General features: G+C 37.6%; 1 protein-coding gene across 2 annotated transcripts in view; it reads left to right on the top strand.

Annotated features, from left to right (window-relative positions):
* The first annotated feature begins 242 nt into the window (after positions 1-242).
* Positions 243-14,559, top strand: part of KIFAP3 (kinesin associated protein 3) — a 150,670-nt gene continuing 136,353 nt past the window's right edge. For both annotated transcript variants that reach the window (XM_045797754.2, XM_045797745.2), the window contains exon 1: positions 243-505. In XM_045797754.2, coding sequence (XP_045653710.1) covers positions 474-505 — 32 coding nt within the window. In that variant the 5' untranslated portion in view covers positions 243-473. The remainder of the gene's footprint in view (positions 506-14,559) is intronic.

Below are 14,559 nucleotides of genomic sequence, written 5' to 3' on the forward strand. Positions count from 1 at the left end.
TCTCTTTTTTGAAGCTAAGACCCGGTATTGCAATTCCGCGGACTGGGATGACTCTTCCAATTTTCATCCTCAAGGGGGCAGTGATCAAGAAGCCAGTCCTTGACCCCCCGCGCGGGTATCTGCGGCAAAACCCCTCCCGCTCGGCTGCAGGGTGCGTCGGATTAATCCCCGGGGCCAGCACCTCACACTGAGCCTGCGCAGACGGCGTGGCGAAGCGGGCGCATGCGCCCTGAGGCGGGGCTGGCGGAGGCCGCGCTGGGCGGGTCTGGGTCCCTCCAGTGTTTCGGAGCCTAGGCGCTGTGGGAGGAGCCGGCGGCCTCACCGTGGTAACCGCAGCGCCGCCGCCCCTCCTTGCAGGCCTCTGGACTGTCATCGCCTTTGGGTGTGGGGATACTTTGGCCACCGTCCCCGGAAATAGCTCCGCCGGCTTTCTCAGATACCCCCATCCTCCCCACGCTGCCGTCGCCGCCGCCATGCAAGGGGAGGACGCCAGATACCTCAAAAGGTGACCACTCCCTAAGGCTCGGTCCTACCTTCCTTGCAGGGCCCTGAAGATACTCTTAGAGGTCCTTGGGTTGGCTTTGAGGTGTCACTGGGCAAAGCTAGAAGCTTAGAGGAGGGGTGGATGCCGGGGAGAAGTGACGGAAAGGAAAGGGGAAGGTGCACTGGGGAGAAGAGGAAAGGGCCTTTCGGGGGTGCGAGGCCCCCCAGCCTCTTACCGGGCTCGGCGGGACCCTGACAGCATTGAAGATGGTTTCCTTGCTACACACATCACATTGTTCACGGGAGAAGGGCGAAGGGCCGAGTAAACCGTGTCTTCCTCCCCTCCAGGCCCCCACTTGGACTCTCCATTTTTCCCCAGTAGGATAAATCCCTTGGGAGCTCCTGGGAATTCCCTTGGGAATGAAGTCTTCTGGTGCCTCTGCTGTCTCCTGTTTGGGGTTCAGCACCGTAGGGTTTTGAAACGATGAAGAAGTGGTGGCTTTTAATTTATAGGAGGCTGGGTTGAGATGGTTCCTTCCTGTGCATTTCTGCTCTCCTCAACCATTTCATCCATTTGACTGCCATGTATACAGTATTAATTTTTGTAGGAGGTTCATAATTATCAAGAGGTTTGTTCAGGAGCTTGTCCTGGAATAGGCCATAATATATTTAGCTTAAGAATACTTGTAGTATCAATTACTCTTTAAAGAAAATTGTATCTGTTGGGATTATTTATTTGACTCCTGTCAAAGAGAAGTTCATCCCTGATGAAAAGGATACATGTCACTGGACCAAGAGTTAGCAGTGATCCAATAGAAAACAATTAGGACTCTCCATTTTTAGTTAAGTCACTGTTACTGATAGGTTAAAGTACACAGGGAGAGTCACATGTATTTTTTTGGACACAGTTTCATTATTTAAATATGGGGCAAATGTTACCTTATGAGAGATTTGCCAACCAAATATGAAAATACCTTTAAAAGATAAAACATGCATATAATGTGGTGGCATTATTTCAAGTCATAATATACTTTTACTGAATGTGTTCATCCTGGTTTGGCATGGCCCTGAACATCACAGAAACATCTTCTAACCTTTAATCGATTCTTAAAAGGGATTCAAACAATTTGTAAGATCAGTCAAACAATGCACTTCCTTTGCACGACTGAGGCATATATTGCCTGCCTTACTCATTGTATATGAATATTTCCGAAACTCAAATAACCAGGCTTTATCACTAAAATTTTTATAGCAGTATGTAGTCATGACTAGTATATAGTATTTGTTTCCTCCCTGAATTTTGCTTACATCGTTATTTTAAAATATCTTGATTGAAAATTTTATGACAGAAGAAAATAAATTAGTTCTCTTTCAACTTTAGATTCCAGATTATTCTAGACAAAGAGCCACTATTATACCATCAGCTTATTTTCATGTAATATAGGTGTGCCAAAAGATAGTTTTTATTAGGATTAGGATTCTTGTACCTGTATAGACCCTGAGGCATAATTGTCAATCTATTGCTTATTTTGAAAGCCATGTTATCTAGGGTTAAAAAAAATAAAACCAAACAAGTCACTGTGATGTTTGAAGTAAAATAAGGTCAGAATTTGGAAAGGTTGAAACATACGGTCTTCAGTTTTGTCTAATTTTGACAATATGAATAATAAAAAGTTTGCGTTGCTTGTTTTCACTTTAGAAATACGCAGCTGGCATATAATCATACAGGCCTGATGGATTATGATGTCTGGCAGAACCTTCCATTTTAATTATTGGTTCTTAGATAATGATTATATATGTTACTTTTGCAGTATTTTTACTTTTAGATTTAGTTTTTAACAGGACAGCAAATGTTTTCAATCTAATTGATTCACTCTAATTTTAATTAGTTGATTTCAGTGGTTTCATTGTAGTTATCACTGAGGAATCTCTAGTCTCTTTATGTTTAAATGTGAGTAGATTATAGAATCAAATCCAGTTTTCATTTTTTGTCCTGCTACCAGTTTTGATTCAGTAGCACTTAATGAATACTTACAAAATATGTAGTGTATGCCTATCATTGTTCTGGTCACTGGGGAAATGATTAAATAGACATAGTTCATGTCCTCAATCAGATATACACAAACATAGACACTTATTTGTGATTCTGGGTTTTTTAGCCTCCTCTTAAACCTTCCAGTGGCTTTCCATTGCTTTTATTCTTTTTTAAGATTTTATTTATTTATTTGACAGGGAGAGAGACAGCCAGTGAGAGGGAACACAAGCAGGGGGAGTGGGAGAAGAAGAAGCAGGCTCCCAGCAAAGCAGGGAGCCCAATGCGGGGCTCGGTCCCAGCACCCTGGGATCACGCCCTGGGCCAAAGGCAGACGCTTAACGACTGAGCGGGGCTCCATCCCAGAATCCTGGAATCACGCCCTGGGCCAGAGGCAGATGCTTAAGGACTGAGCCACCCAGGTGCCCCTCCATTGCTTTTAGAGTTAGAGCACCTACCTTTTCATCTTTCTCTCTCTCTGCTTCCCTCCCACCCCCAATAATTTCATACCTGAGCCTTAAAGAAGTAACTTCTATTAGATCTTTGTGTTTCAGTGTTAGGTTCCAAATGCCCTTCTCATTGTCTGGAACTTGCCCTGTTACTCACCTAGCTAACTCCTTATTTTTCCTGTTTTTGCTTAAATGTCACTTTTTCCAAAAAGTCTTTCCTAAGCTGCCATTTCTTCATCCCACAATCCACAGTCCAGGTCAGATATACCTGTAAGGTTTTCGTGATACCAAATACCTTGTCTTTACCCATTTTACCACTATATTGTTATTGTTTGTCTTTCCTGCTGGTCTGTAAGCTCCAAAAGGCTAAGGAGCTATATATATCTTACTTCTCATTGTATCCTCAGCACACAGCACAGTGCCTGGAATGTAATACTCACTATATAATTATTAAATGAAGTGAAAATAAGGCTACAAAGAAAAATGGGCCAAATCATATAGGAATTAGGAGCTGTTGTAAAGAGTTGAGAATTGTAAAAGCAGTGGGGAACCACTGAAGGATTTTTAAGAGTAAATGTCATTCATTCATTCATTCATTCATTCAATAGTTATTTGAAATTCTACCATGTAAAAGCCACTCAGCCAAGTAATTAAAAGTATTGAATGAATGATACTTTCTCTGCTTTATGGTACTTATAATGTATCAAGGAATACAGACTTTAAATAATATATAATCAGAAGTAATTATTGTATTTATGATAAGTGCTACAAACATATGATAAGCAAAATCAGTATATGGCCTTTGTGTAAAGCTTTTTTTATATACAGTATAATGTTTTCAACATTCATCTATGTTTTAGCATTCATTAGTACTTCATTCCATTTAATAGCTGGATGATAATTCATTGTGTGGATATAGCACATTTTGATTATCCATTCATCTATTGATGGACATTTATATTGTTTCTATGTATTGGCTATTGTGAGTAAAGCTTCTTTGAACATTCCTGTACTAGTTTCAGTACCTTTTTTCACTCTCTGGTATGTCCCTAGTTGTTGCAAGGTAATGTACTAATTCTATATTTAACTTATTGGGGAACCACCAAACTGTTTTTTACAGTGACTGCACCATTTTACATTCCCACCAGCAGTGTATGAGAGCTCCAATTTTTTGAATCACCAACAGTTGCTATTTATTTTTTTAAATTATGGCCATTCAGTGGATGTGAAGTAGTATCTTATTGTGGTTTTGATTTGCATTTCCCTAGTTACTAGTGACATTGAGCATCTTTTTATAAGGTTCTTGTCTTTTGTCTATATGCTTTGGAGAAAAGAATTCTTTATTTGTTCTAGATACTAGACTCTTATCAGAAAAATAGTTTGCAAATATTTTGTCGCATTCCGTGGTGGTTTTTTTCATTCTCTTCACAGTATCCTTCCTTATGCAAAAGTCTTAAATTTTGATGAAGTCCAGTTTAATTTTTTCTTTAGTTGCTTTTGATGCCATTATTTAAGAAACCATTGGCCAAATAGTTCGTTTCTGCTTTTGTTTCCCTTGCCTCAAGGACCTATCTAGAAAGATGTTGCTAAAGCTGATGTCAGAGGAATTACTGGATATCCACACATAAAGGAATGGAATTGGACCCTTACTTTATGCCACGTAATTAACTCTAGGATTTTTATGGTTTCATATCTCACATTTAGGTCCTTAATCCATTTGAGTTTATTTTTGTGTGTAGTGAAGAGAGTGGTCCAGTTTCATTCTTTTGCATATAGCAAAATAAAAAGCTTCTGCACAGCAAAGGGAACAATCAACAAAAGTAAAAGACAACCTACTGAATCAGAGAACATATTTGCAAACAACATTTCTGAAAAAGGGCTAGTATCCAAAATATATAAAGAACTTACACAACTCAACACCAAAAAAACAAATAATCGAATTAAAAAATGGACAGAAAATATGAACAGACATTTCTCCAAAGAAGATATACAGAGGGCCAAAACACACATGAAAAGATGCTCAACATCACTCATCATCAGGGAGATGCAAATCAAAACTACAATGAGACATCACTTTACACTTGTCAGAATGGCTAAAATCAAAATCACAAGAAGCAAGTGTTGCCCAGGATGTGGAGAAAAAGGAACCTTCATGCACTGTTATTGGGAATGCAAACTGGTGCAGTCACTGTGGAAGACAGTGTGGAGGTTCCTCAAAAAGATAAAAATAGAACTACCCTGTGAGCTAGTAATTGCACTACTAGGTATTGATCAAAAAACTACAGAAACACTAATTTAAAGGGATAGATGACCCTATGTTTATTGCAGCATTATTTATAATAACCAAATAATGGAAGCATCCCCGGTGTCTATCTACAGGTGAATGGATAAAGGAGAGGTGATATATATATATATAACCCATCAAATATTATTCATCCTTCAAAAAGAATGAAATCTTGCCATTTGCAACAACGTGGATGGATCTGGAGAATTTTATGCTAAGTGAAATAAGTCAGTGAGAGAAAGATAAATACCATATAATTTCTCTCATATGTGGAATTTAAGAAACAACAGATGAATGGAAAAAAAGAGAGGGAGACAAACTGAAAAACAAACACTTATATATAGAGAACAAACTGATCGTTACCAGAGGGGAGGTGGGTGAGGGGATGGGTAGAATAGCTGATGGGGATTAAAAAGTACACTTACGATGAGCACTGGGTGATGTATAGAATTGTTGAATCACTATACTTTACACCTGAAACTAATATAACAGTGTGTATTAAATATACAGGAATTAAAATTTAAAAATTAATTAAAAAAAGAAACCATTGTCACATCCAAGGCCATGAAGATTTGCCTCTATGTTTTCTAAGAGTTTTATCATTTCAGCTCTAAAATTTGTGTTTTTGATCCATCTTGAGTTAATTATGTGGTATAAAGTAAGGGTCCAATTTCATTCTTTTGCATGTGGATATCTGGTTGTCCTGGCATCATCTGTTAAAGGGATCATTCTTTCCCAGTGCTACCTTTGTTGGAAATCAGTTGATGGTAGATGTAAGGGCTTATTTCTGGACTCAATTCTATTCCATTGATCTATATGTCTATTTTTGTGCTAGTACTTCACTGTTTTGATTACTGTAACTTTCTGTAGATCATTCTGGGGAATATTGCCATCTTAACACTGTTAAGTCATCCAATCTATGAACAAGGGGTGTCTGTACATTTATTTCTTAAGAATTTCTTCAGCAACATTTCGTAGTTTTCACTGTATAAGTGGTGCACCTCTCTACTTAAATTTATTAGTATTTTTATTCTTTTTAAAAAATATTTATTTATTTATTTATTTATTTGAGAGAAAGATCATGCACACGAGCGGGAGGGTCAGAGGGAGAGGGAGAGAGAATCTCACTGGACGTGAGGCTCCATCTCCAGACCATGAGATCACAACCTGAGCCAAAACCAAGAGTGGGACACTTAACTGAGCTACCCAGGCACCCCTGTATTCTCTTTTTATCCCTCTATCTTTATTATTTCCTACCTTCTTACAAGCTTGGGATTTAGTTTATTCTTTTTCTGGTTCCTTTAGGTGTAAAATTAGGTTATTGATTTGAAATCTGTTTATTGATCTATAATTGACATATTAGTTTCAGGTGCATATCATAATGATTTGTGTGTATTCATGTATATTATGAAATGGTCACCACAATAAGTCTAGTTAACATCCATTACTATACAGTAATGTTTTTCTTGTGATGAGAACTAAGATTTGTTCTCTTGGCAATTCTCAAGTATACAGTACAACAATAATAGTCACAATGCTGTACCTTATATCCCCAGGACTTACTTATTTTATAGCTGGAAATTTATACCTTTTGACCACCTTCACCTGTTTTGCCCACCTTCCACTCCCTACCTTTGGCAACTACCAATCTATTCTGTGTATCTGCGAGTTTGAGTTTGTTTTGTTCTTAGATTCTACATAAAACTGAGATCATATAGAATTTCTCTCTCTCTCTGACTTATTTCACATAGCATAATGCCCTCAAGGTCCATCCATGTTGTCACAGATGACAATATTTCACACATATATACATACATACACCACATTTTCTTTACCCATTTATCCATCGATGGACGTTTAAGTTGCTTCTATGTATTGGCTATTGTAAATAATGCTTTTGACTTAGTGTTGTTTCCTTTGAATAAATACTCAAAAGTGAATTTGCTGGATCATATGGTAGTTCTATGTTCAGTTTCTTGAGAAACCTCTATATGGTTTTCCATAGTGGCTGCATTGATTTAAATTCCCACCAGCAGTGTACAGGGGTTCCCTTTTCTCCACATCCTTACCAACACTTGCTGTATCTTGTCTTTTTGATAATAGCTATTCTGACAGGTATGGGGTGATATCTCATTGTGGTTTTGATTTGCATTTCACTGATGACTAGAGATTTTGAGCATCTAGAGATTTTTTTAAATAATTTTTATTATGTTATGTTAGTCACCATACAGTATATCCTTAGTTTTTGATGTAGTGTTCCATGATTCATTATTTGCGTATAACACCCAGTGCACCATGCAATACGTGCCCTCCTTAGTACCCGTCACCAGCCTATCCTGGTCCCCCACCCCTCTCCCCTCTGAAGCCCTCAGTTTGTTTCCCAGAGTCCATAGTCTCTCATGGTCCATTCCCTCTTCTGTTTACCCCCACTTCATTCTTCCCTTCCTTCTCCTACCGATGTTCCTGCTATTTCTTATGTTCCATAAATGAGTGAAACCATATGATAATTGTCTTTCTCTGCTTGACTTATTTCACTTAGCATAATCTCCTCCAGTCCTGTCCATGTTGCTGCAAATGTTGGGTAATCGTTCTTTCTGATGACTGAGTAATATGCTATTGTATATATGAACCACATCTTCTTAATCCATTTGTCTGTTTAAGGGCATCTCGGCTCCTTCCACAATTTAGCTATTGTGGACAAAGCTGCTATGAACATTGGGGTGCATATGGCCCTTCTCTTCACTATGTCTGTATCTTTGGGGTAAATACCCAGTAGTGCAATTGCTGGATCATAGGGTAGCTCTATTTTTAACTTTTTAAGGGACCTCCACACTGTTTTCCAAAGTGGCCGTATCAACTTGCATTCCCACCAACAGTGTAAGAGGGATCCCCTTTCTCCACATCCTCTCCAACATTTGTTGTTTCTTGCCTTGTCAATTTTTGCCATTCTAACTGGTGTAAGGTGGTATCTCAATGTGGTTTTGATTTGTATTTCCCTGATGGCTAATGATTTTGAACATTTTTTCATGTGTCTGTTAGTCATTTGTATGTCATCATTGGAAAAGTGTCTGTTCATATCTTCTGCCCATTTTATGATTTATTTGTTTCTCATGTATTGAGTTTGAGAAGTTCTTTGTAGATCTTGGATACCAGTCTTTTATCTGTAGTATCATTTGCAAATATATTCTCCCATTCCGTGGGCTGCCTCTTAGTTTTTTTGACTGTTTCCTTGGCCGTGCAGAAGCTTTTATCTTGATGAAGTCCCACAAGTTCATTTTATCTTTTGTTTCTCTTGCCTTTGGAGATGTGTCATGAAAAAAGTTGCTGTGGCCGATGTCGAAGAGGTTGCAGCCTATGTTCTTCTCTATGATTTTGATGGATTCCTGTCTCACATCGAGGTCTTTCATCCATTTGGATTTTATCTTTGTGTATGGTGTGAGAGAGTGGTCAAGTTTCATTCTTTTGCATATAGCTGTCCAATTTTCCCAGCACCATTTATTGAAGAGACTGTCTATTTTCCACTGATGTTTTTTCCTGCTTTGTCAAAGATTAGTTGCCCAAAGAGCCTAGGGTCCATTTCTGGGTTCTCTATTCTGTTCCATTGGTCTATGTGTCTGTTTTTGTTCTAGTACCATGCTGTCTTTGTGATCACAGCTTTGTAGTATAGCTTGAAACCCAGCAACATGATGCCCCCAGCTTTGTTTTTCCTTTTCAACAATTCCTTGGCGATTCGGGGCCTTTTCTGGTTCCACACAACTTTAAGGGCAGTTTGTTTCAGTTCATTGAAAAATGTCATTGGTATTTTGATCGGGATGGCATTGAAAGTGTAGATTGCTCTAGGTAGCATAGACACTGAAACTATGTTTATTCTTCCAATCCATGAGCATGGAATATTTTTCCATCTTTTTGTGTCTTCTTCAATGCCTTGTAAGAGTGATTTGTAGTTTCTAGAATATAGATTCTTTATGTCTCTGGTTAAGTTAATTCTGAGATAACGTATGATTTTTGGTGCTATTGTAAATGGAATTGATTCCCTAATTTCTCTTTCTTCAGTCTCATTGTTCGTGTATAGAAATGCAACTGATTTCTGAGCATTGATTTTGTATCCCGCCACATTACTGAATTGCTCTATAAGTTCTAGTAATTTGGGGGCGGAGTCTTTTGAATTTTCCATATAGGGTATCATGTCATCTGCAAAGAGAGACAGTTTGACTTCTTCTTTGCCGTTTTGGATACTTTTTATCCCTTTTCATTGTCTGATTGCTGTTGCAATGACTTCTAGTATTATGTTGAATAATAATGGCGAGAGTGGACATCGTTGTCATGTTCCTGATCTTAAGGGAAAGGCTTTCAGCTTTTCCCCATTGAGAATGATATTCGCTGTAGGCTTTTCATAGATGGTTTTTATGAAATTGAGGAATGTACCCTCTATCTCTACACTCTGAAGTGTTTTAATCAGGAAAGAATGCTCTATTTGACATCTAGAGATTTTTAGCATCTTTTCATGTACCTTTTGGCCATCTGTATGTCTTCTTTGGAAAAATGCCAATTCAGATCCTCTGCTAATTTTTTAATTAGATTGGATTCTTTTTTCTTTCCTTTTTTTTTTTTTTTTTTTTTTTTTTTTGCTTTTGAGTTCTATGAGGTGTTTAGATACTTTGGATATTAACCCATTATCATATATTATTATTGGCAAATATATTCTCACATGTAATAGGTCACCTTTTCATTTTTGTTTCTTTTATTGGGCAGAAGATTATTAGTTTGATTTTGTCCCACATATTTATTTTTGTTTTTGTTGCCTTTGCTTTTGGTGTCAAATAAAAAAAAAAAGCCAAGACCTATGGCAAGAAGCTTATTGCCTATATTTTCTTCTAGGAATTTTATAGTTATAGGGCTTATGTTCAGCTCCTTAATGCATTTTGAACTAATTTTTGTATATGGTGTAAGATAATGGTCCAGTTTCATTCTTTTGCATGTAGCTGTCCAATTTTCCAAATACCATTTATTGAAGAGACTGTCCTTTCTGTTGTATATTATTGACTCCTTTGTTGTAAATTAATTGGCTGTATATGTGTGGGTTTATTTCTGGGCTCTGTATTCTGTTGGTACATGTGTCTATTTTTATGCAAATACCTACTGTTTTGATTACTGTAACTTTGTAATATAGTTTGAAACCAGAAAATGTGGGACACCTGGGTGACTCAGTCTATTAAACATCTGCCTTGGGCTCAGGTCATGATACTAGGACCCTGAGATCTAGCCCCACATCAGGCTATCTACTCAGGGGGAGTCTGCTGCTTCTTCTCCCTTTGCCACTCCCTCTGCTTGTATTCTCTCTCTCTGTGTGTGTCAAATAAATAGATAAAATCTTGAAAAAGAAAGAAGGAAAGACCAGGAAATGTGATGTCTCTTGCTTTGTTCTTTCTCAAGATTGCTTTGGTTATTCATGGTCTTTTGTGCTTCCATACCCATTTTAGGATTGTTTGTTCAATTTCTGTGGAAAAATGCCATTGGGATTTTGATTAGGATTGTGTTGAATTTGTAGATTTCTTTGGGTGGTATGGACATTTTATCAGTATTAATTCTTCCAGTCCATAAGCACAGAATATCTTTTCATTATTTGTATTGTGTTCAGTTTCTTTCATCAATATCTTACAGTTTTCAGTGTATAGGTCTTTTACCTTCTTGGCTAAACTTATTTCTAGATATGTTATTCTTTTTGATGTAATTGTAAATGGGATTATTTTCTTAATTGCACTTAAGGGGTTCATCATTAGTATATGGAAATGCAACTGATATTTAATATCAGTTTTTGTAACCTGCAACTTTCTTGAATTCGTTTATTAGTTCTAACAGTTTTTTGTGGAGTCCTTAGAATTTTCTCTATAATAATATCATGTCATTTGCAAATAGTGGCAGTTTTACTTCTTGCTTTCTGATTTGGATGCCTGTTATTTCTTTTTCTTGACAAATTACTCTGGCTTGGGCTCCTAGCACTATGTTGAATAGAAGTGGTAAGAGTGGGCATCCTTGCCTTGTTCCTGATCTTTGAGGAAAAGCTTTCAGCTTTTCACTGTTGAATATGATATTAACTGTGTGTTTACCATATATAGCCTTTATTGTGTTGTGGTACATTCCCTGTGTGTTCATTTTGGTGACAGTTTTTATTGTAAGTGGATGTTGAATGTTGTCAAATGTTTTCTGCATCTATTGGAGATAATCATATGACTTTTACACTTCATTCTGTTAATGTAATGTATCATATTGATTTTTTTTTGTTTTTTTAAGATTTTTAAATTTATTTATTTATTGGACAGAGAGAGACACAGTGAGAGAGGGAACACCAGCAGGGAGAGTGGGAGAGGGAGAAGCAGGCTTCCCGCTGAGCAGGGAGCCTGATGCGGGGCTTGATCCCAAGGAACCTGGTATCATGACCTGAACTGAAGGCAAACGCTTAATGACTGAGCCAATCATATTGATTGATTTGCATTTATTGAACCATCCTTACATCCTTCAAATCAATCGCCGTTGATCATGATGTATGATCCTTTTAATGTAAACTTGAATTTTGTTTGCTAGTATTTTGTTGAAGATTTTTGCATTTATGTTCCTTAGAGTTATTAGCCTATAATTTTCTTGTGGTGTCCTTGTCTGGTTTTGGTGTCAAGGTAATGCTGGCCTCATAAAAATGAGTTCATAAGTATTCCCTCCTGTTCTATTCTGAGAATGATTGATATTAATTCTTTGAATGTTTGGTAGCATTAACCAGTGAAGCTGTTGGGTCTGGACTTTTGTTTTTTGGGCCATTTTTGATTACCGATTCAATCCCTTACTAGTAATTGGTCTCTTTATATTTTCTGTTTCTTTATGATTCAATCTTGGTAGGTTGAATATTTTTTAGGATTTTACCCATTTCTTCTATGTTGTTAAATTTGTTGGTGTATAATTAATTGTTAAGACTCGTGGTCCTTTGTATTTCTGTGTTATCCGTTGTAATGTTTCCTGTTTTGTTTCCAATTTTATTTATTTGAGTCCTCTTTCTTTTTTCTTGGTGAATCTAGCTAAAGGTTTGTCAACCATCTTGTAGTTTGATTGATCTTTTCTGTTGTTCCTTTAGGGTGTATTTCATTTATTTTCACTTTGCTCTTTGTTATTTCCTTTCTTCTACTAACTTTGGGCCTTGTTTTTTTTTGTTGTTTGTTTGTTTGTTTGTTTTTTAGATTTATTTATTTTAGAGAGAGCCAGGAGAGGGAGAAAGAATCTCAGGCAGACTCCTGGCTGAGTGCAGAGCCCAACACGTGGGCTCAATCTCATGACCCTGAGGTCACTACCTGAGCTGAAACCAAGAGTTGGACACTTACCAGCTGTATCACCCAGGTGCCCCTGGGCTTTGTTAGTTCTTTTTTCTAGTTTCTTGAGGTATAAAGTTAGCTTGTTTATTTGAGATCTTTCTTCTTCCTTGATGCAGGCATTTTTATCACTATGAACTTCCCTCTTAGAACTGTGTTTTTTGCATCCTTTGATTTGGTTTATTGTATTTCCATTTCCGCTTGTCTCAAGGTATTTTTTGAGTTCTCTTTTGGTTTCTTTGACCCATTGATTGTTCAGTGGCATGTTATTTAATCTCCACATATTTGTGAATTTTTCAGTTTTCTTCTTGTAATTGATTCTAGTGTTATATTATTATGGTCAGAAAAGATGCTTGATATATTTCAGTCTTTAAATATATTAAAACTTGTTTCATGGCCTAATATATGATCTGTCTTGGAGAATGTTCCATGTATGCTTGAGAAGAATGTGTACTGTTCCTTTTGGATAGACTCTTCTGTTTATGTCTGTTAAGACCCTCTGGTCTAACATGTCTTTTAAAACCAATGTTTCCCTATTGATTTTGTCTGGATGATCTATCCATTTATGAAAGTGGGGTGTTAAAGTCTTCTACTACTATTGTGTTGCTGTTTATTTCTCCTTTTAGGTCTGCTAGTATTTTCTTTATATATTTAGGTGATCCTATGTTGGATGCATAAATACTTACAGATTTTTTATCCTCTTGTTGGATTGGCCCCATTATTATTATGTAATAACCTTCTTTTTCTCTGATTATAATCTTTTTAATTTAATTTAAATTTTATTATGTTAGTCACCATACAGTACATCATTAGTTTTTGATGTTAGATTATTTATTTATTTATTTATTTGAGAGAGAGAGAGAGAGAGTAAGCACAAATGGGGGGGCAGGGGCAGAGGGAGAGGAAGAAGCAGACTTCCTGCTGAGCAGGGAGCCCTATGTGGGGCTCGATCCCAGGACCCTGCAATCATGACCTGAGTTGAAGGCAGACGCTTAACCGACTGAGCCACCCAGACATCCCTTCATTCTTTTTTTTCTTTTTGCTTCTCCGATGGGGTGAGTTCCACTGCCCTGTAACACATTTGTGTATCAGCTTATATATAGAACAAGTATATTCTGACTGTCTTTGAATTCACTGATCCTTTCATCTGCTTTATTTAGTCTGGTGTTGAATCCCCCTCTATTGTATTTTTCAGTTCAGTTATTTTTATTCTTCAGCTCTGTGACTTCTGTTTGGTACTTTCTTGTGTTGCCTATCTCTGTTGAAATTCTCACTTTGTTCATCCATTCTTCTGAGCTCAGTAAACATCATAATGACCATTACTTTGAATTCTTTATAAGGTAGAGCGAGCATTTATCTCCATTTTATAAGGTCTTTTTTTTATGGTCTTATCTTCTTCTTTTGTTTGGAACATATTCCTCTGTTTCCTCATTTTTCTTTGAATCTCTGTGCCTCGTGTAGGAGATGAATCTTGTCATTTAATCCTGCCCTAACTCCTGATTATCTCTCAAATCTTTGTGATTATACAAGCAGCCTATTTTTTGTAGTGACTCTCAGTAGTTGAGGGTGTGCCAGGACCGATCAGTGTCCTAAAGGGGAGGATTCAGTCAGCATGTGGATTCAGGCTGATTGAAAGCCGGTCAGGCAACAGCTTTTAAAGTATGGCAATATACCTCTTTCAGGTGAAAGACTGGGAGATAGGTGTTCTACTCCCTCTGTGCTGATTCCTAGAGCCATAGCCAGTTAAGAACTGTTTCTTTGCTGACATCCCTTTGAATTCATGAACACAAACCCTGCTGGCCACCACAGCCAGGCAATCACAGAGCATCCCCTGGGTGGTAGCCACAAAAACCAGACCACCAGACAAGTACACAAGCTCCTCTCCAGAAGATATTGGTGCTCTGGAGCATAGCAGAAGAATGTGAAGATAGCAGCTGCCCTCCCAGGTCCCTGGTGAGG

The sequence above is a fragment of the Ursus americanus genome, chromosome 2, assembly GCF_024610735.1.
Source record: "Ursus americanus isolate L20-20 chromosome 2, mUrsAme1.1.p, whole genome shotgun sequence".
Classification (NCBI taxonomy): Eukaryota; Metazoa; Chordata; class Mammalia; order Carnivora; family Ursidae; genus Ursus; species Ursus americanus.